Genomic DNA, 23,993 nt, shown 5'->3' with positions numbered 1-23,993 from the left:
GTTCGGACAATGGTCAACCTTCGTCAGCAAAATTCTTTTGTTTGTTACAGTCAGTTAAGGGTTACTAGGACATTCAGAACTTAGTATATAAACTGATCAAGCCGCTATGATATCAATAGCGAGTTTCTTGATATTCTAGGTGAGTCTCTTGGTTTTGAAAATTATTTAGATATAAAATTATTTTTCTTTTAATTTTATTTTGAAAAAATAAATAAAGTTTATAAGCAACTAATATTTTAATTCAGAACTTTATTTTACAGTAATTATTATTGTTATTATTTAATACGTAACCTGAATTGTTTGTACTATTTTATCATTGTTTTCAAGTTACTTTGATTTCAAAATGTGTACTTTGAAATTATATTGTATTTATTTTGATGTTTTCTTTATTAAACTAATAGCGAGTTTCTTGATATTCTAGTTTGGTTTTCTTTCTCGTTGCTGTTTCCGGCCTCCTACCGTGTGCCATAGCGCTTTACAATTGTTGGGACACAAAACACTACAAAACATCAACACAATATAATGGTAGAGGAACATGTTTAGCAACGAAAAGAAGACAGCTAAACCTTGGAAGACCCCTGACAACTACAAACAACAGGTACACAACAAACTAGACTCTGCATTTGAAGGTCTTGATATATTTGAAGACCAGCAGGAAGACGTTATCAGTTTCAAAAGAGGCTATCCAATTGAACACCTAGTTGCCGATTGTGACAACGACACAACTATCCCTTACGTAGACGACCAGCCTTTTTCTCAGTCGTCGCCTATGCATCAACATTCCAATCCCTTCGTTTCATCGTGGACAGGACTGCCAACTCTTCCATCGAGTATCACGCCAGTACGACCATCTATTATACACCGGCCATTAATTCCTTCCACGCTTTCCAAAATACCGACATATGTTGCAGAAAATTCACGGTTGCAGACACCACAGCATTTTGCTGCGTTATATCCCAGTTTGCCAACATCTGCAACTACCACAACATCTATCACTACTGCTGCAGTAAGTGCCTCAACTACAACTACATCAGTTTCGACAACTGCAACGACAGGAACAAGAACAGGAACAGGAGCAGGGGCAGGAACAACAACCACATCATTACCATCAACTACGACAAATTCTTCAGGTAGGACAGTGCAACCTTCTATGAACATTTTTATTATGTCTTCAATTTTGAAAATTGAAAAATTTAAAGGTGTCAATACTCAAAATCCCGAAACTTGGTTAACTAATTTTAATCAATATTGTAGTTTTATGATTTGTCCAAGAAAAAGCGTGCAGAGTCATTTCCCTTTCATTTGGAAAGTCATGCCAAAATTTGGTATGACACTGTTTCAGATTCAAAGAAACAGCATTTTGATTTTATGATTGCTGCTTTCAAAGATCGTTTTAAAGATAAACAACATCTTTTGGACATCACCATCATCAAACACATCAGGGGAGAAATGAGTCTGTACTTGAATTCTTATTTTAGACTAGGTTATTAAAATTAGCTACTAACAGAAATATATCGGACAGTATATTACTAGCCGTAGCAATGAATGGTTTAAAGGCCAATTTAAAACCAACAGTTATGACAAAAGAACCTAAAAATATTGAAGAATTTAGGCATGCCGCAAATTTGGCAGAAAAAGCTATTGATTCGAATGTAAATTCTGTAAATTCCATGAATCAAAATATTTTAGATGAAATTCATTCATTAAAGGAACATATCCAATCTATTAATGTGAATAGTACAGTTCCACTTCTACCCAAGATCAGTCTTATCAACCTTCTTAACAGCCTGTTTATGTACAGCAGCCAGTTTATTATACCCCAAGAGCACCAAATCATACTATGTATCCATCAAATAGGTACAGGACACCACAAAATCAACCGCCACGTCAAAATTTCAACAGGATGCCGCCTCGCCACACAACCAATCAAAATTTCGACAACCGACTCGATATCAAAATCAGTTGCAAATATTATCTCGTAGATGTTTGTACTGCAATGGGTTTTCTCATAATAGGGCCCAATGTCCCGCCAACGGTGTCATTTGCCATCTTTGTAACAAAATAGGACACTTTTCTAAAGCTTGTCTCTCTACCAGAAGAATGCAAACACAATAACAATCCAGGCCTGTACGAATTTCTACTTTGGGCAGGCATACAAAGTTACACAAGCTTAAAAACAATTGTTCAAGGTCGTGAAAATTCCAATCAGTAATCAAAACAGTTTGTTACAGATATTCATCAATGTCTTATTCCAGTAAATTTTTGCGGTATTAAAATTAAAGCACTTCTGGACACTGGTATGTGCTATCAATGATAAAACATTATTGAAAACAAAATTTGCAAGCAATCGTTTATTACATTCAGATATTAAGCAAATAGTTGGAGCAGGTGGAGCTACTTACTTAGTAAAAAGTCAAATTAAATTAAATTTTGAAATAAGCGGAGTAGTGCTTTCTTAAAAAATCTATATTATACCAGCTTTAAGACATTCTATGATATTAGGAACAGATTGTTGCAAAGAAAAAAGTGTATGTTTAAACTGGAACACTAATAAATTATCTTTAATTAAAACTTCTGTTACAATCAATATAATAAGAGTAACACCAGGTTTTGCTAGGGTTTATAGGAAATCAATAATTCCTCCAAATACAATAATGAATGTTTGTGTTAGATTGTCTCACGCTTTACCGCATCAAAATTACTTACAAGAACCACTCAAAAATTTTAAGTACAATTTTCTAACAGCTAAATGTCTAATCAAAAATCGTAACAACAAATGTTACCTACAAATTTTAAATCCCACAAATGAAGTCATAACTTTAAGGTCAGGTTTGATTTTAGCTACTATTAATGATGTGGAAACCGGTAATATATTTACTTTAGACGATGACAAAACTACAAATAAATCCACAGTTAAATCTATGAATTTGGTACAAACTAATTTAAATGAAACAGATATTCAATTCGATTTATCAAAAGCTGATTTAACAGATCAATAGAAACAAAAATTAAATATATTTTTAAACCAGAATGTCTTTGCAACCAATTTAAGGGAAAACGGTACTATTTATTCTGCCATAGGCGACAATACTAACAATTCCTAAATTTACCACTTTTTATAATAAAAACCTGGATAAAACAGTTATGTATGGTGTTAGTACTTTATTATTCTATTTTAAAAATTAAAGCCAAATAGTATCATGACCAATTTCCAACGGAGCTTGTTTATGTTATCCATGCCCACCGTCATTTTACAACAAATTTTTGAAATTTTGGAAGCCTTTTCGAATAATTCTCTAGAAAATATTTCAATAGGTTTTAAAATTTATATTGTAAATTTACACACTGCAATTGTTCATAGATAATTAAACAAATATATTGTACCCTTACATCAAATCACAGCGCTCCTAATTTGACTTCCTTCACCTGCCTTGGGTACACAAAAGGCCAACCTAAAGCTGGGAAAATGTAATACTACCGTTTTCTCTTAAAATAATTAAGGAAAACTGATGTCTATAAACATAAAATTGATACCGGAAATGCCCCGCCCGTAAAATCTCGTCCTTATAGGACACCGCCCAGCTCTGGCCCAGCAACTAAACAAGAAATTCAAAGGCAAGTTGAAGAACTTCTTAAATATTACATAATAGAGCCATCAATAAGCGAATATAGTTCACCAATCGTGCTTGTTAAGAAAAAAAAACAGCACCTGGCGACTATAGATGCATTGCCTTTCGTTCACTTAACAAACAATCAATTCTTCAGCAGCTCCTTAGGGACCACGATAAATAAATTATCATTCCAAATGTATCAAGAGTACTATTTCAAATGGTTTTCTGCAAAACATAAATTTTAGACACACACATCGTTTACACTTTTATCTTAAAAAGTAAGTAATTTTGATCAAATGACAGTGAAAATGATATTTAGTTTGCTGAAGAGTTAACAGTATCTCATCCACTACATGATTAGATATGGTGAACCTTCAATGGGGATCGTCATCCTTTTGTTTCTGAATAGCATGTTTTCTCCCGAAATACGAACGAAGATTCGTTCTTGTTCTACTAAAACGTAATCCAAAAGGTAAATACCTTTTGAAAAATTCAGCATACGAATATCCACAGAAAAGGATTTAAATAACGTATAAATGTATACCGAAATTTTCAGGTAACAATTTGATACAAGTATATATATTATAGGATTTTATCAACACAAATAAGTATTGGCTGATTGTTTTTGTTTTTGGTGTTTCAAGCCACTTTCTACACACTAAATATTTTAGTGGAGCCACTTTTTATTGATGGAGGAAGCTTATAGTGCCAGAAGAGAACCACTGCTCTTCTATAGATAAATTATAATTTTAGTCATGATTGATAGTTTGATGATAACGCCATTTTCTATACAGAGTTTATTTCAAGGATCCACGTTTTATTGGTGAAGAAAGCCAGAGTGCAAGTAGAGAACCACCACTCTTTGATAAATGAATTGACAATCCTAGTCATGATTGATTTTTTTTTATTTAAGTTGCACATTTACTACACACTAAGTATTTCGTGGGGTCAGTTTTTGTTGGTGGAAGAAGCCAGAGTGCAAGGAGAGAACCATCGATCTTCAGTTGATAAACTGACAATCCTAGTCAATTATGATTGGAGTCAAATGCACGTTCTACGGGAGTGGTTCGTACTGACAATCGATTTAACTTTTTATACCACTCGATCACTTAGACATAACAAAAAAGAGATGCAGTAGGATCGCCAATAAAACTACTTTCCGCAAAGATTAAAATGAATGAAATTAAGCAATTATGGGTCACTGTACGGCCTTGTGCTAAAACCACACTGATTAGTCATCTATAAAATAACCCGACATGAAAAAATAAACAAAAAGTTCTATCGAAACTTCATAAATCCTGATTTTATTAGGTAATACACTAACAGACAGTAGTTCAATTATCATATTTACGAAATTTGCCTTTAAATTAGGTTCCAAAATAAAAGATTGCCAACGAATGAAAATAAATCTTTCTCGGGTCACTAGTTTTTACAATATATCGACTACGGACAAATACTTGAATTATATAAAAGCTATTAGAGATTTTACAAATAAATTAAAAGACAGCATTTCGGTATGATGATAGAACTACATATGTATGCATGCATAACTGTTTTGTTATTTAAAATATAATGTAATTATTTTTTTTTTATTTATAATGATGGTTTCAGCAAAAAAAACTTTATTAAAACAAAAATAGCTGAAACAATGATGCAAAACTTTGTCCCTTTGTATCTTTTAAATATCCTTTTATTGATGTTCACAACAAGCAGGATATTGATATGTACGAATCTATTGAATTGACATAGCCATTTCGGGATGTTGTTTACCTCTTTTTAACTTTATTTACACATCAAATACAGTTTAATTAAACTGATTATAAAACATTTATTTGTTCAGATTGGTGTAAAATTCATTAAATGTACAAGTGACATCTGACCAATTTAAAGTTTAATCCTCACATTTTAACATAATGTTTCTACTCAAAGGACACGTACAAATGTGTGTATTAATTATGAATATGGGTAAGATAGCATTTTAAAATCTAAGGCAACCGTTCATTTTCTTTTGTGTGTAGAAACAAGGAAATAATAATAGTTTAACACTTTTACAAATGAATATAAATGTAGGACTCTGAACCGCGATGGTACTCCGAACCGCGATGGTCACGCTGAAGTGCGATGGTTATCACACTGAAGTGCGATGGTGACATTTTGACGTTAACTTGTAAATATATACGCTGAAGTGCGCGATGGTGGTTACGCTGTCATGCAACGGTCTACCTGTGACATTGAGTCAAAAGCAAAATGTACATAAGCTGTTAAAATGAAATCACATTATTAAAATTTGACAAAAGTTGCGCTAGCGTCGCCTTTGGAAGATCTTGAAATTTTTGTTCAAGTCAAACCAGACTTTAAACTTTAATTTTTTTAATGTAATTTTAAATTTGCCAATTCCCCGATTAACATGCAGTATTATAGAGTCAGATATAGGATATTCAAGGGCGAAATGAAAACAAATTTTTAGCGTGTATATCTATATGATAAACACAAGCAGGGTTCATTTCAGTTTATCAAATGTTATGACAAAACTTAAAAATTGATAAAAAAAAAATGTTCATATTTAATGTTTTAGGAAGTACACATAAGGAGCAGTCAGGTTAATTTAGGCCTACTATGTTGCAGACAACTAACGCTGTTAAAAATAAGACGATGTTATTACAAATCAGTATTTATCGCGGGATTAAACAATAATATTTTAAAACTTGATGAACAGAAACATTGCTAATACTCTCAATTATTATGTTTTCTGTTAAATTGTCCACATAAAATCACGTGAAGCTTACTCAAAGATAAATCAATATTTATATTTTAAATTATATCAGTTTACTTTATTTCAGATGTATTTATCGTGCAGTAAGTTTGCGGCATAATTCTGAACACTGTATAACCCATTATCTGATCAAGTTCATCCAGTTTTAGCCTCGTTGCTCTCTCTAATTTACTGCCTGAATGGTTAAACATACTTTGTAACTTACACATGTAATGTTCAAAACTGTTCGGGACTTGAATCGTTCGTTTCTTTCATCGCTCGTTTCTTTCTTTTTCTCTTCATATCCTTTTTTAGCATGAAACCTTCATCTATAAAACCCTATCCTCCTACTTGCAAATCAAAGCTATATTTAAACGTTATATTTGAAAACGTCACAATATTCGAACGTCATGTAAAACCATCACACTTGAGCAAAGGGGCCATTGCACTTCGGCGTCGACCATTGCACTTCGGCGTCGACCATTGCACGTCAGCGTGACCATCGCACTTAAGCGTCCCCATCGCACCTCCGAGTCCTATATATTAACTCGTCTAAACATCAAACCAACAATGTTAGATCTGTCAATTTGCTTTCGCAAATTTTTGGTTCTTCCCTCGCCGGGATTCAAACCCATGCTACTGTGATATCGTGACACCAAATCGCCTGCACTGCAGCCGTCCCGCTAGACCACACGACCACCTGGGCTCTCAAAAAAAAGAGCTTTCGCTGGCCGTGTGTTACCTTTCCTCGTCAGTTTTAATCTAGCGGCGTACTACAGTACATGATATATAAGGCATGAAGATGTTATTGTTACAGATCAGCTAAATTATCTATAGTAAAGGATCCTACAAATTAATGTAATATACAGTCACAGAAAATAATTATATTTATAAGAACGTCTGAGTCATCGACAACTCTACAACAGATGTATCCATCGGATCGCCATCAATGATGGTGATACATGGCTGTGTACATATTCGAACGTCATGTAAAACCATATATATATATATATATATACTTTGGCTCGTACATTTTAGGCAACATGTAGACAAGCTACCACCGTACTTTTGTATCTTTTTTATATGTCATTATTGTATGACTTGTATATTTCAACCATGTATTTATTCAAATAAACATTCTGTTTATATCATAGTTTGTCCAATATCCAAGAACTTGGGTTAGACAACGGGAAGACAGCGAAGCCAGAAGGCCGGAAACTTCACTCCCGTTACATCGCAAGCTCGTGCAATATAAAATTCTACTCGGGACAATATTCCCCAATATTCATGCAATAACCCTTTTATTGTATATATATACAATATAATATTTGAAAGAAAATTGATTTAAACTAAAGTTTTGTCGTTGATGACGTCATGAATTTTGAAGATTTATTGCACTACTGCAATATTGGAATTTGTTGCATCCTAACTTTTGGTTACTTTCTGTGGGAAATATTATATTGCTATGCAATTAATACGTTTACTTAACGTACAAAAGAATCTCTTGATATTTACTTTAGCTAATGGATGTCTTTGAATCAAAATAATATTCGTGCATTTAATATACTCATATGTAGGGAATTTGAAGGGGATTCTTATTATAATTGCTGTCATAATTTCCAGGACTCTTAATTTTACATTAATATATCCGTGTTGAAGACCGTACTTTGACATATAATGGTAAACTTTTACAATTGTGACTTGGATCGAGAGTTGTCTCATTAGCACTCATACATCACCTTCTTATATCTATTGACAAGTGCCAGAAACTGATCGACAAGAAGACCTAATTTACTACAATTCGTGTAATACAAGAAATATCTTAACGCATACTCATTTTGACAAGTCAATTTGAAATCTTCTATTTTGCAACTCTATCTAAAACCTGCGAGATGTTCTGATGAACCAATTTAAACATAAAAAAAATTATCATTATAAGAAAATGTATATCAAATTCTGTTTCAATACCAACTATATGATATCCAGATTATCGTCCTGTAGAGAAAGTTTGTACCCTGAGTCTGCCTCACAACTTTTGGCTTTATATTTCAGAAAATAAAATTATGAGGTTGTTTAAAAGTTTCATTAGATCTTCCAATTCCTTCAAAGACAGGATATCAAGAATAAGAAAAGAACTTTCTGAAGTTTTTTTTTCCATTTGATTTCTATGACAAAGTTAAAAATTTGATTTCATTATTCAAAATTAACAATATTTTTGACTATGTCTATTATTGGTCTCTGTCTTATTGTTAAGTGACCGTGTGAATCTACTACAGTTAATGGTTTCTCCTTAGGGTCTTAGTGATTTCACCCGTTTCTTGATATGCATATATTGAGCTAGCTTTGATGTACTAAAACAAATTGGGTTTAACGCCTTTAACTGTTTCGTACCGAAGAAAAAAAATCTCACTTTGACGTAATACTGTTTTATACTGCACTAAATATGGCTACATTTAAAGTTATTGAAATTAGAATATGAAACCCATTTCCAATCCGTAAATCCGAAATTGTGACGAAAAGTGACATTCTTATCACATTTGGTTTCTATGGACAATGATGAGGTGGCAAAGATACAGTATGAATGCAATGAGTGACTTAAATTTTGCAGGTTATATTGTCTCGTCTATGTATTTTGAGAACAGTCTAAAGAAAACTTGGCATGCTGCTTATTTTGATTGCATAGACAGAGGAATGGAACTGGCTATCCTTAACTCAGCAACTTCATATAACACGGCTAAAACTTTAATTGAAGGAAGGTAACGTGTTATTTTTCGTTGATTTAAAAAATATATGACAACTTCAGTATGTATATTAATGAAATTTATCCTGTTGAACTTACTTTAAATAAAGCTAATACTAACACTGACCACTGCCCTTTTCTCGATCTTGATATCTATATCACTAATGGAAAGCTGAATACTAAAATTTATGATAAAAGGGATGATTTTTCATTTCCTATCGTTAATTATCCGTTTTTAGATGGTGTCGTTCCCTTGTCACCATCTTACGGTGTTTATATATCTCAACTTGTACGATTCGCTCGTGTATGTAACAATGTTTTAGATTTTAACGAGAGAAATTTGTGTATTACTGAAAAATTATTACACCAGGGTTTTCGATATCACAAACTAGTCAAAACATTTACTAAATTTTATCATCGATATAAAGACATCATTCGTAAATATAGCTCAACATGCAGACTTCTAATACGTTCAGGTATTTCACATCCAATTTTTTATGGTAATATTCTTTATAAAGCACAAAGGTGTCAGTATTCACCTCAGAAACTTACAAAACCTTTGAATAGACTTATTAAGAAGGGATATAATTACGATACTGTTGTCAAGTCATTAAAGATTGCATATTTTGGCGTTAATATTGAGTCACTGATAAGGTCTTTGCATCGGAACTAAACACATTTATTCTAAAAACAGTTGTTGGCATGACACGGGTTATGTTCTTCTCATATATGTTATGATGGTATGATACTAAACCCCTAACGGGAAGGATTGTGCCTGATGTTCATATGATGAAATCATAATCTTTCAGTCAGTTTAATTGAAGTCTGGAGCTGGCATGTCAGTTAACTGCTAGTAGTCTGTAGTTATTTATATATTATTGTCATTTTGTTTATTTTCTTTGGTTACATCTTCTGACATCAGACTCGGATTTCTCTTGAACTGAATTTTAATGTATTGTTATGCGTTTACTTTACTACATTGGTTAGAGGTATAAGGGGAGGGTTGAGATCTCACAAACATGTTTAACCCCGCCGCATTTTTGCGCCTGTCCCAAGTCAGGAGCCTCTGGCCTTTGTTAGTCTTGTATTATTTTAATTTTAGTTTCTTGTGTACAATTTGGAAATTAGTATGGCGTTCATTATCACTGGATTAGTATATATTTGTTTAGGGGCCAGCTGAAGGACGCCTCCGGTTGCGGGAATTTCTCGCTACATTGAAGACCTGTTGGTGACCCTCTGCTGTTGTTTTTTATTTGGTCGGGTTGTTGTCTCTTTGACACATTCCCCATTTCCATTCTCAATTTTATTTTATACATACAAGTAGAATTTGTCAATGCTCTGATATCAAATACGATATAGATACATAATTTCTCTCAGTAAGTCCAGCATTAACATTCTCCTGAAGTTTCTTGGCGTTCCATACTCATACCTATCGTAAAGCAATTTAATTTAGACATTTAGTTGGATTTTGTCTTATTTTTTATTAATCAATAATGATACAATTATTTGGGAATGAAATCTTTCATACGATACGAATATATGAATTAATCGGCTTATTAAGTAATTTCAATATTTTAAACATGTTAACGTCAAATACTCGATTTCTGTGTATTACAAAGAAGCTAAAATGCAGTTATAACTAAAAGTCAGTTGTTCATGAACAATTGAAAGGTCTTTCCGTTTTCTGTTTTTTTTTTTTAATTTACACTAGTTCAGAATCTTTTACGGTTATTGAGTAAATCCGATAACAAGCTAGGGTCAAAATCTAGATCACGACTTTGACCTTTGACTTTGATGCATTTTCATGGTCACATGAATTGATGATCATTGATGAAGCCTTGTTAGTTCAAAATGTATGGTTGCTAAGGACTATATGTTCATAACAAGTGGTTGATAAGGTCACAAATCGTTTTAAGGAAAAAAATATTACTTCCAGCATTCTTTAATGTCATATCCTCTATTCATAGCATTAACAGTTTATAAAAAAAAAAAAGATAAGTGGTTGCTCTGTTCTTAAACGTCATTGCTAGGGACAAAAATGTCACTTCCAGTATTAAAAATTTCATTTTTATATTATTCACAGCCTTCTATGTTCAAAAATATATGGTTGCTAAGGTTTTTATGTCGTTGTTAAGGACCTTGACCTAACTTTGAAGTTCAAAGAATGCTGAACATTTTTGCAATTCAAAGTTTCTTTCTATCTTTAATCTCGTTTGAGTTATAAGCAGAAAATCTTCATTTCGGACATTCATTTCGGACACCGAAAAAGAGTTTTGGTGCCTTAGGTTCATAATAGTTGGTCCACCTAACATAACAAAAGTAGATCTCGAAAAGTCTTTCAAAGAGACAGAACAAATAAAAGTCCAAAAGCAAATTTATAGTTGCAATCCAATGATTAACCATATTTAGCCAATTTCCGCAACAACAAAAAAACACCCAAAAAAGTCATCATCAGATTACTTTCATTTAAGTAAATTTATATCAGATAGACAAACATTTTGCTCTGCATCATTGTCAGTCTGTTTGATTCAAATTTTTTCATAGTATAAAATATTTTCTTTCTTACAAATAAGCTTTTTAAACAGGCATGCGCGAAATCACCAGACATTTCAGTAACCCTCACAACAGGGGTTCTCTAATTTTCTACAAACATTACAAAAAATCTTAAGGGTGAAACCGTACATTTCAAAGTTTCTTTATATCTTTTATCTCGTTTGAATTATAAGCAGAAAATCTTCATTTTGGACTTCATTTCGGACTTCATTTCGGACACTGAAAAAGAGGGACCGGAAATTTAGAAATGATCCATGTAAACTTATCGCTCCTTTAAATAAACTTATTCTAAAAGGTTACCAATTCAACACTGTAATAAGATCATTGAATATTGTTTTTATTGGTATAAATATTGATTGTGTTATCAGTAAATTAAAAACAAGCTAATTATAAATTACTAGTATGTTATATACATATACACATTCATGGATCTACAATCTGTCGATATCTGTAACTTGGCATTGCACAAGGTCATGTTTTTCTCTGGCTGTTTATGACGTCTTTATTAAAATCCATTGGATTTTGAATGTGTACCTATTGATAGTTTAGTCGTTGATGCATGATTTTTTTTATTAGTTGTTAGTGGCTTTGAACTAGCTGTCAGATAACTGCGAGTACTCTCAGATGTGTTCCTAGTGTCTTTTTGTTGTCGGGATGTATAAGTTCCCGGCCACGTCAACTTGTATTTTGTCCATCTGATGAGTAATGCCTTTTTCAACTGATTTTTATAGTTCGTTCTTATATTGTACTGTTATACCAATGTCCCAGGTTAGGGGGGGGGGTCCTCCTTGTTTAACCCCGCCACATTATTTTAGTATATGCCTGTCCCTAGTCAGGATAACCTGTAATTCAGTGGTTGTCGTTTGTTTATGTGTTGCATATTTGTTTTTCGTTCTTCTTTTTTTTTATATAAATAAGGCCGTTAGTTTTCTCGTTTGAATTGTTTTACATTGTCTTATCGGGGCCTTTTATTGCTGACTATGCGGTATGGGCTTTGCTCATTGTTGAAGGCCGTACGGTGACCTATAGTTGTTATTGTCTGTGTCATTTTGGTCCTATGTGGACAGTTGTTTCACTGGCAATCATACCACATCTTCTTTTTTATATATACAAAAGATTTTATGAAATAAAAGTATGTAATGAATTTGTTCACACAATATTATCCGATTATTGGTTTCATCAGTTTAAAAAAGTGAAGTCATAAGTTTTCGGTGCGTGGATACACAAGACTGCACCGTATTGTTATTCTAAACACAGTGTTTTTTTTTTAAATTTAAATTTTCTTAGAAACCACGATTTCATTCATGTTTATCGAATAGATATATATTACAGCGAAATTTCCATCGAGTATTAATATATTACAGTGACATCACTGTAGTGCTTTCGTAAAATACGAAAGTAGTATCGTCAACATCTTCAATCATAGGGAAAAAAAACAACAGAGCCAATTAAATGCAAGCTTATGCATATTATATATCTTCAGGGTTTAACTCATAATTGTACTAAAAAGAACAAGGAAATAAGTCTGGTCCTCGGGTAGAAAACCGGTTTATAGATTTTTTATTTTGATTTTTTTTTATCCAGTTTTCATTCTGGTGGATACAGCAACGCTGATGTTTGGATTGGTTATTATTTTAAAGACGTGTCAACAAAGGAATATGCTTGGATAAACGGTGAAAAATCTAGCTATGAAAACTGGAACCCTGATGACCCAGATTATAAAGAAGATTCTTGTGTTCGCTTAAAACAACGAGCTCAATATAAATTTGCTGATTGGGATTGTTTAGGAGAGTATTTTTACTTGTGTACAAGTAAGTATCAAAGACAATTCCGACCATTCGATCAAAAATGTAAATTACTTCCGCATTAGTGCATACTCTCAGATAACAATACAATGCTTTTGTTTCTTTCTTTTTTTTTTCATTATCAATGTTGAATTACCATGACAATTATTTGCTTCAGATGAATTATATTATCTTTATAGTCTTTATATATGAGCTTGAACAACAAAGTATACGATTAAAAAATTGCTATCGTATGATGAGTTGACAGATAACAAAATTGAGAATGGAAATGGAGAATGTTTCAAAAAGACAACAACTCGACCATAGAGTAGACAACAGCCGATGCATGTATTTGTTTTTTTTTTATATACATTTAGGTGGCTCACCACCGGTAGTCGAAGATACAACAAACACAATAGACACTACCTTAGGATCATCTGTATCGTTTGACTGTAGTTATTCGTCGCTATGGGATGCAGTAGTACAATGGGTTCATATCACACCAAACCGGATAAGCATCATTAATGACACATTAGAACCGGTATTGTACAGTCAGTCACCACATTCCGTCGGAACAGTAACCAAGAGTACATTACATATTACGAGTTTTAATTCATCTGATGTCGGTTCGTATCAATGTCAAGTGACCAATCAGTTTGGCACAGGGATGAGTAAGAACAACACTCTGAAGAAACACAAAAGTGAGTTCATTTTCATTCTTACTTTGTATTGTATATTTCAGAAGAGCTGACATATTTGTTTTTTTTTCTATGTTGTGGTTGGTATGCTGTTTATCTTTTGTTCTTTTATCTTTCATTTTGTCACGGATTTGTTAGTTTATTTCCGACTTGTGAGTATGAATGCCCCTTTGAAATCTTTCTCTCTTTACTTAATATGAACATTAAATATTTTAAAATACTTTAATCATCGCCAAAAAAGTTTTTTAAATGTTTTTTTCTGGAATCTCGTGTTGAATCATTATCATGTACATTAATAATGAATTATAGTTTAATAAACCTATTTTCCTCATTAGAAGATCGTAGAAGCAAAATCTATATCCATCATCGATATTTGCAGATTTTCTCTTTAGAGATGGAGATTACACTTGGCTTGAAGCTAAAGCTGGCTGCCAAACATTGAACATGGAGCTAGCTGTTTTGTCAACAACGATTGATCACAACGATGCAGTCAACTATTTGTACAGGTAAATACACCTTGTTGGGTTTTTTTTTAGGTATTTTGTGCATGAATCTATTTTCATTTTATACAAATGTGTTACTATCCCAATCTCTACAATAGTAAAACAAACTTGCTATTTTTCTGCGACTGACTTCTTTACTTCAGCACTCCAATATATAGACAACAATGTTCGAACAGAACACATAAAACAAAATATGACCTATAGTTGATAATTTATGAGTCACTTGGTCTCTGGTGGGGAGTTGTCTCATTGGCAATCATACCACATCTTCATGTTCATGGGTACAATAGTCAACTTTGTGTTATAATCTTAATCAGTATAAAACAAATAACTATCCAAACAAGGAGAAAAAAGGCATATATACACTCTATAGTGAAAAAAATCAGGTGAAATTTCCATTATACATTTCACTGTCAGCTTTTCAATCAAAATGACCATCTAATTACATATGTAGCAACTATTCGACATTTTTTAAAAAGGTTCTAGGTATTTCTACGGTTAGTTTATCCTGGCTCAAAATAACTGTCAATTCTTGCAATCTTTGGTACAAATACTAGAATAATGGGTCGGAATATCAAAATATGTGTTAAAATGTATGGCATACGTCTATCAGTCCTAAATTCTTTCAATGTGCTAGTTCACACGATTGATGTCCACACTTTTTTCCGGGAATATTAGTCTGATTCCGAATAGAACCTTCTTTGCTCTACATCATATATATTTTGCATGCTAGGAAGCTAATCAACACGTTCCAATTTCCATTGCTATGGTATTACCCGACTAGGAATTAAAGCGACTAACTCCCGCAAGCGAGTCGAGCACGCTAAAAGAATTACCGATGCGGTTTCTAAAAAGTACAAGTAACTAGAAATGTTTATGATTTTTTTTTTTGGAACTTATATTTGTAGTAACAATTTTAACCCTAATGGAATATGGATTGGACTATATAGCGATTTAGATAACAATGCAAGTCAGTTTATTTGGATAAATGGAGTTCGGGTAATGTCTCTAGATTTGGCTGTCAATGAACCTGACAATGAACAGATCAGAAATCAATCCACATGTGTTCGCATGAAACCTAGCTCCCAATACGCACTTGACGATGTTAAATGTACAGACACATCACCTTATTTGTGTACGGGTGAGTTCAATTTTTGTGAGAGTATTCTATGTTTATTTTTTTTAACAAAAGTAAGTTCAATGCATTTAAAGGAAATAAACATTAGTCGCAACAGATTAGTTGTGAAATAAAAATATCAAGGAGGATGTTCACGTCTGATTGCAATCTACATACTGTGCAGTCGTTTCGCTTACAAATATTTTACAATGAGACATTATATTCTGTCGTATTCGAATTACATTCGGGATCCTATGACTTTGTCGCTATGATGTGCACCTTCCAAAAATAAAAATTTGACATTTCGTTGACTGATGTAAGAACTACATGAACAAAAAGTTGAATAGAATGTTTTCGGATGCTAGAAAGCCGTCTAGTTAATACTTCCACTTATATAACAGTGGCTATATTTTTTTTTATTAGAGCTTCACTGATGAGTCTTATGTAGACGTAACGCGCGTCTGGCGTATATACAAAATTTAGTCCTGGTATCTATGATGAGTTTATTATAGTTCCACTGTGATGACAAAATTAATTGAGCAACCCAAACAAACATAGTTGGTTATTGTGACACTCATTGGGATCCAGCTGCAAAAAGAGCATCGCTGAATTAAAAATTCAAAACAGATATACAAATATAGAAAAAGAAAAAAGTAATTGTAGATATAAGAACATACAATATAACAAATATATCTTGATAGTGATAAACCTGAGTGTTCATCTATTATTTATGTATTTACTTTCAAATATCAATGCAATAATTTGATTATTCTAATTTTTAGAGGGTTCTGCTCCTTCAGTATACACTACTCAATCGTCTATATCATTGCCAATAAGGACAGTCATTTTGTTGGAATGTCCATATTTTTCCTTATGGAACATCACAAACGTACAATGGCAACAAAAGACTTCTCAAGAGACCGTTATCTTAGACCATTGGAAAGATTCTAGCATGTATGGTGGTGGAACAATCAATAATTCGTCATTAGTAATCACTAGTTTGGATGTTAATAATGATGGTCTTTACAGATGTTTTGTTGAAAATAAATTTGGGCTTGGGAGAGGAGAAGATATTACAGTCACAACTAATCCAGGTTGGAAACATTTGTGAAAAATATTTTTTGGTCGAACAATTTTAAAGTGGATCTACTATTGATAGACGTTAGATTGATTTCTAATCTTTTACAATAAAAAAAATGATATTATGTTAGGGTTCAGAAAAAAATATTTAGGTATTTATTACTTTTTCTACTGAATTTATACATATTTAAAATGATACTATACTTTCAAACTCAAGTATCTTTCTAGGTATTTTTACACAATTCTTCAGTCATAGCAACAAATTTATTTTCGGAATTGTAATACTCAAATCATGAACACTATTTGTCTAATCTGATATATTTGAGGTCTCTTTATAACATGACTGTGTTTTATAGGTATACCAATGATAGTTCCGACCACAGTAATTTATAGAGTTAATGAATCTGCAAATATAACTTTAACATGCGAATCATTCGGGTATCCAAATATTACAACTCAAAAGTGGACAAGGAGCCTGCATGGATTCACAGTAACTCTTAAGACATCAAGCATGTATCTAGACATAACCAACGCCTCTGTAAGCGATATTGGTAATTACACCTGTTATGTGGAGAATGCTGAGGGGTCAACAAAGCTTGTATACAGTATATATGTGAAAAAAGGTGAATATAGTGCTATTCATAATGTTCAAATGTTATCGTCTTTTGCTTTAGGCCTTAGTTCATAATTTCAAATAAATAAAAGTGTATTTCAGTAATTTACGCAAACTTATTTTGTTTTTTAAGAGAGAAGAAAATAAAAATTTAAGCTGTACAAACATTTAATTGTCATGCATTTGTAACCATCCATACAAGGAGGTAGTACTTTGGGTACCATCGGTCTATGTAGCCAGTAAAATATATAGCATACGAGATAGTAGCCAGTACATTTGGGTACCATTCGTTAGTTAGCAAGATTTTGTGTACCATTTGTCAAAAATGATGCCAAGCTTTCGTGTTGCAATTGTGAAATTATATAGTTTTAGTTCATGAATGAAGTATAGTAATCCTACAATCAAAAGCGCATCATCGATTATTAGATGACTTTTGATATTGTGTGCTTACAACTATTTGTTTTGCATTGAAAGCTTTTTAGTCTCTCAATAAGTACTTGATAGAAAAATATTGACCGGCAATACCGACATACTTAGATAATACAATAATTACACAATGCTATATTGATATTCTTGTTATTGTTATAATTAAACTCTTCAAAGATACCCGGAAACATCAAATAACTTAACTACAAACCTTAACTCGATTTATATCCAAATTTTAGAAATATTCATTTGACGTCACTTTTTTGTGGCGTTGATTCATTCGTGTGACGCATAGTTCGGTATTCTATTATGCTGTTTTGTGTGCTGTCCTAGATTATTTTAGATATTCGTTATTCTGTGGTTGACATGTCAAAATGTACTTTGCTATTATATATACATATGTATTTCTCTGTCCTTGATGTTATTGCCTTTGTTTGTGCTGTGTTCCTATTATGTAGAGTTGTCATTTGACGGTATATTTAACATTGTCATAAAGAGAAATGTTTGGTTAGCAACAAGGCCATCTTTCTTAAAATGTCCTGTACCAAGTCAGGAACATGGTAATTGTTATCTAATAGTTCGTATCTATGTATGCTGCGCTGCAGTGGTTTTTTTTCTTGCACTTCGGTGTTTCTGTTGTTTCGTTGTTTTCCTCTTGTAGTTAATGTGCTTCCCTCAGTTTTCGTTTGTGACCCGGATTTGTTTTCTCGTTGTGAATTTTGAACAGCGGTATACTCTTGTTGCCTTTTTGACAAATGATGCCGCTTGAAATGCTTATTTTCTGTAGAAAATCTGTTCAAACAATTTAACAAAGAGGTTGTGATAAATCTAAGCATTTCATCAGTCTTTACTCCAAAGAATTTGACTTTGAATCGATTTGGTTCCTGGTTTTTTACTGAGACCATATAGACAGAATTGATTAGGAAAAAGCATGATGCATAAATCTTTTAGAATGTATTTCAAGGTTTTCATTTTGATAAAAAAAAAAAAAGAGAAATAAAATGAAATAGACAGAGGGATATTCAAATTCGTAACTTGATAACGAATAGACAACGCCATGGCAAAAAAGAATGAAAAACAAAGAAAAACAAAGTAAAACAACAGTTTGCCAAACTTTCCATAGAAAGATAATGACGGAGTAACACGTACATATTGTACCCGACCAAAAACCGGGGGTGATCTAAAGTTCTATGGAAGGGTAGGCAGATCATGATCCACGTGTGGTATTTGTAAGAATTCAGGTAGTCCGAATCAAACATCTAAATTTGTATTAGTCTAAATTCACTTCCACGCCTTAGTGTACAGACTTAATTGGATATAAAACAAACAATTTAGGGATTAAAAGAAAAGTTTATAAATTTCGTTCGTCTAATTCACTAAAGTCATATAGTGAAACACTTGACGGACCATTCTATACACCTTTGGTTTAATTTGACTTGTGCAGTTTAACAGGTCAGGAACTCTACCATATATGAAAATGCATGAATTAGCATACTTATGTCCCCGCACATGTAACTGTTTATTAACGTGTGACGCAATTATGTTTACCTTGGATTTTGACCAATCCATTAAATGAATAACAATGCATGATGGACTACTTCGTGTTTACAATCAACGAAGAACACGTGTTATTTTCTGAAATGCAACATTTTTTCGTTCAATGCGGGATAAACATTTTCGCTAAGTTTTTCATTTTATTTATCCACATTTAGAGTTTGTGATATAAAGTATTCGTTCCATGCTCAGATTAACGAAGAGTTGTTTCTATGCGAAGAAACAATTGTTTGAATTATCCGATATATAGCCATTAATATGTTTGATGTTTGACACGGCGATTTCAGTTGTTCGTCCACCAGACAGCAACGAAACAGCAATGAAAAACACAATTACCCATAAAACTAACTTACTAGAGTTAGCCGTCGATAACAGCCGGTGCTAATATTCATGAGGGCAGCAACTTTCGTATAGATAGTAAAAGAAAAATGTGTGATCCTTGAGGCAGAAATGATTATTTTTTGGAATGACATTATACAGGTTTAAAAGAGCTCAAAAATTGTTCATGCTAGACAGTGGTCAATTCATCTGACATTTCACTATTTCACGCCGTGAAATGATTACACAGGTACAATGCATAACAATGGAAAAAAAAACTGTTCAACTACTTTTGAAGCCCGTAAACAATATTTTTTTAATTTGAGCATGCAAATTGAAGATTATGTTATATATTTTACAATTAACATATTCGCAGAACAAAAACAATTTCTTTGAGAGTCCCAGACACTATATTAGTTGACAGTTTTCCCACTAATTCCACGTGTTTTCAAGTAGTATTAAACTCGTAGTTGCCCACAATACATTGTAGTTCATTGAGTCGATTGGTCAGCTTTTCAAGGCCGTATTGGCCTTGTGTTTGGGAAATTACTATGCAAATATATTCTGACGTCAGGAAATCTAGAGTTCTCGACCTGTTTAATGTATAATGTATTAAATTGGTAAATTTCAGAAGGGGCAGCACCTTTAGTATACATTACGCAATCCAAAGTTTTATTGCCAGTAAGGACGAAAATTGTGTTGGAATGTCCGTACTATTCCTTGGGGAACATCACAGACGTACATTGGCAAAGAAAGACTAGTAACGAGACAGTTATTTTAGACCATTCAAAGGACACCAACTTGTATAATGGTGGCACAATTTGTAACACGTCACTAATCATCAATAGTTTAGATTTAAATAATGAGGGCATATACAGATGCTTTGTGGGGAATGAATTTGGGTTAGGCAGAGGAGAAGATATTACTGTCACAGCTAACCAAGGTTGAACACATTTATTATCAATTTAGTATTTTGGTAGAGAATAAGTGCTATACAATTGAAAAATATAGATTATTTATAGTCAAATATCGAGTATTCTTGGTTATAATATTTTTAAACAAGAAGTTAACTATAGGACAGCTGAAATCGTTACATTTGTCTACATAATAATCCATTTCGGGAATGTAATTAGTTCTTGTTTCAATTTTTTTTTATCATAATGAATATCAACCAAGCTATTACAGGAAATGTAACACTCGCATCATTAACTCTTATTGATTGAGGGTAATTCAATCTCAACTAATTTATAAGTATAAATAACTAGAACTGTTTTAATTTCAAGGTATACCTATAATTGTTCCTACCACAACATTTTACGACGTCAATGTTTCTGCCACTATAACTTTGACGTGTGACGCATATGGATACCCGAGCATTTCCAATCAATATTGGACAAGGAGTCTTGGAGGATCTACAGTAATTCTTAAGACCTCAAGCATGTATCTAGACATAACCAACGCCTCTTTAAGCGATAGTAGTAATTACACTTGCTATGTGGAGAATGCCGTGGGGTCAAGAAAGCTTGTATACAGTGTTTATGTGAACGAAGGTAAATCTTGTGTAATTCGTCCATTTTCTTTGACACATTCCCCGTTTCTATCTGTTTTTATAACTTCAAAGAAAACATATTGCTATCAACATGTTACAGCTCAAACCGGTGCTAGAAGCTGACTTTACCCTGCATTGAGAGAGGTTTTTTTCTTGCATCACTGTGACTTTGAACACTAAAACACTGTTCCTTTTGCTCTATGTGTGTAAGTTGGGTTTTTTTTGTCGTGATTGTACTTATTTTGTGTCACGGATGGATACTCCATATCCTTCAAATAAGTTTCATTTATTAGTATATTGGATTTTAATGCTCAATAATGTGGTGAAATGTTTTTACGAATAAAAGGTCATGTGTGGTTAAAGTCAATGAGTCAACATCCGGATTCTATTTAATATATTAAAACGGGCAAAATACATATAGAAAAAGGTATTTAGTAAAGAGGTAGTTAATTTAATTTAAACAAAGTGAAATGACATCCGGCATCAAAACTATATCTGTACAGTATACTTGTTCTTATTCCTTTCGAATTATGGAGCAGTAGCAGTTTAGTTTTCTATTTTATGTATTTGAAGATTAAACAAATGTCATAAGAAGTGAACTAAAATCAAAATATCAGAATCTTTAATTTGATTTAAAAACAAAAAGTTGCAAGAATCATATGTAACTTCTACAACTAGTAAAATTCAACCCTTATTTTTCAGAATTTACATTTATAGAATACAATAGTTTAAGGATTAACTACGAGGTCAGCGTTTTATTTTATTTCAATGATGATTTATTGCAAATGATAATGATAATGATTAGCTCGAAATTACGGGTGTAATAGACATGCCATTTTTCACCAAAAACTGCGTAGACACATTTTACTTTCAGAGAGTATATTGCTGCAAAATTGTGATTGAATAATTTGTAAGACGAAAATATATAATGGAAGATTTTTCCCGATATAAAAAAATCACAGTTTGACTGCATCATATTTTTCGACCTGCGTTTATAGAACAAAAAAACAAAATGCATATATCTTGATCGCTAAAAACATCATTGTATGTAACCATTTATGCATTGTCCTATACATGTTACGATACAATTCTGTTATCTTCGTCTATTTCAGCTGAGAGTTTGTGTCCATGTGTTTGTGATAGTATAGCCAATCAGAACTTGAGTCATTATTCTTTTGACGAATTAAAGATAATACTCGCACCAGTAACAGATAAACTTCGACAAACATTATCTGTCGATACATCAACTTTATCCTCCACAATATACAAACGTACTTGTATGCAAGATGACAGGCCATCTTCCAAACGGATTGGTTATTGTGGAATTGGATTTTTATGTTCAGTGTTCTCCACATTACTTCTAATTGATATTACATCGTTCAAATGTTTTGGAACTTTTAAATAGATACAAACTATTTGTACAATTTAGTGATTTCGTTTTGCTATCTGGTTTCCCTAGGTGTAGCTTTCTTCACTGTTGGACAAAATACATTTTATTTTAATGTTTTAACATATGAATGATTTGCTGTGATAAAAACGTCAGTTAGAAAATCCATTCACGAAAAGTAAAAAGATAAAAAGTACTTAGCCTGAAAAAATTAGAAATAAGTCATTTAAACCGTATTTACAATTTAAATTGTTTATATTTACTCTATTAATTTTATAAAATTTAATCTTTGTTTATTAAAGGTTATGATCCTACGATACTTAAGGGGGCTCCTGGGTATAAATCAATTTTTTTTCTAATATAGGATTTAGCTAAATGAACTTTATCATATACTTAAAAGAAAAATGAAATAAAAAAATGTGGTCACCGTTCATTTAACTCACAATCTGCCTCCGGAAAAAGCATACATTTTTTTAAATGTCCAGAAATCGCTTAAATTTTACAATTATTTAGTTTATGTTACAGCTTATTTGAAAACAATAATAAAAAAATATAGGTCACCGATGAGTTAAAAAAGATATTTCAAATTTAATGCATTTTTGCACCAAAGGGAGATAATTTGGAGCTTTTTCAATGATATAAACATTTTAAAAGTCATCTGGGGCCAAACCGAATGGGTTTTTTGGGTTGATTTTTGTATCATATCATAAAGTAATAACTTATAGTGTAATAAATAAAATTTGTAACGAAAAAATAAAGATTTAATTTTTTGCTGAATTTTTGTAACCACGAGCCACCTTAAGACATTTTAATATTATTATTATTCATTTTCGGCGGCATCTTGTATTTCGGCCTCCTTTTTACCTTTGAAATACACTTGCTGTACATTTTTTCGGCTTATGTCACTACCACCGCTCCTGATTATTTATAACAAATAAAAAAAGTTGGAATCTATTTTTGAGGCTGAGTTGATGAAAAAAGTGTTTAAAGAGCACTTACCTAGGAAAAGTGTTTAAAGCGCACTTACCTAGGAAAATGCATATTTGACAATATCATATTAAATGTCGGTATCATTGAATTTTCAACCTACATTGGGTTTTGTATCGACGTGCGTTAACCAATCAAAATCCTATAAATATACTAATGTCTGTGTCATTTTGGTCTCTTGTGGACAGTTGTCTCATTGGCAATCATATCACATCTTCTTTTTTATAAGCCGGGGATAACCATCTTTCACGTTTTGTGGATTCGACCGTTTTTAGTTTGTATATAATTTTTCACATGTTCATTTATTCAACAACTATTTTG

At 32.5% G+C, this 23,993-nt stretch overlaps 1 protein-coding gene across 1 annotated transcript; it reads left to right on the top strand.

Annotated features, from left to right (window-relative positions):
- Window positions 1-431: 431 nt before the first annotated feature.
- LOC143080591 (uncharacterized) lies at window positions 432-23,443 on the top strand. The gene is made up of 11 exons (XM_076256502.1): window positions 432-1,130; window positions 8,972-9,119; window positions 13,241-13,467; window positions 13,818-14,141; window positions 14,518-14,644; window positions 15,550-15,782; window positions 16,541-16,852; window positions 17,195-17,461; window positions 20,381-20,692; window positions 21,033-21,299; window positions 22,411-23,443. The coding sequence occupies exons 1-11, from the start codon at window positions 536-538 to the stop codon at window positions 22,701-22,703; spliced, it is 3,105 nt and encodes a 1,034-aa protein (XP_076112617.1). The 5' UTR covers window positions 432-535; the 3' UTR covers window positions 22,704-23,443.
- Window positions 23,444-23,993: the final 550 nt, after the last annotated feature.

The sequence above is a fragment of the Mytilus galloprovincialis genome, chromosome 6, assembly GCF_965363235.1.
Source record: "Mytilus galloprovincialis chromosome 6, xbMytGall1.hap1.1, whole genome shotgun sequence".
Lineage (NCBI taxonomy): Eukaryota > Metazoa > Mollusca > Bivalvia > Mytilida > Mytilidae > Mytilus > Mytilus galloprovincialis.
Note: the sequence above shows the minus strand (reverse complement) of the source record. Positions and strands in the feature narration are given on the sequence as shown.

Coding starts and splice junctions, on each gene's coding strand:
- LOC143080591 (XM_076256502.1), top strand. CDS start 536: ATGTTTAGCAACGAAAAGAAGACAGCTAAACCTTGGAAGACCCCTGAC. Junction 14,645..15,549: donor GCAGTCAACTATTTGTACAG/GTAAATACACCT, acceptor TTATATTTGTAG/TAACAATTTTAACCCTAATG. Junction 20,693..21,032: donor TACTGTCACAGCTAACCAAG/GTTGAACACATT, acceptor TTTAATTTCAAG/GTATACCTATAATTGTTCCT.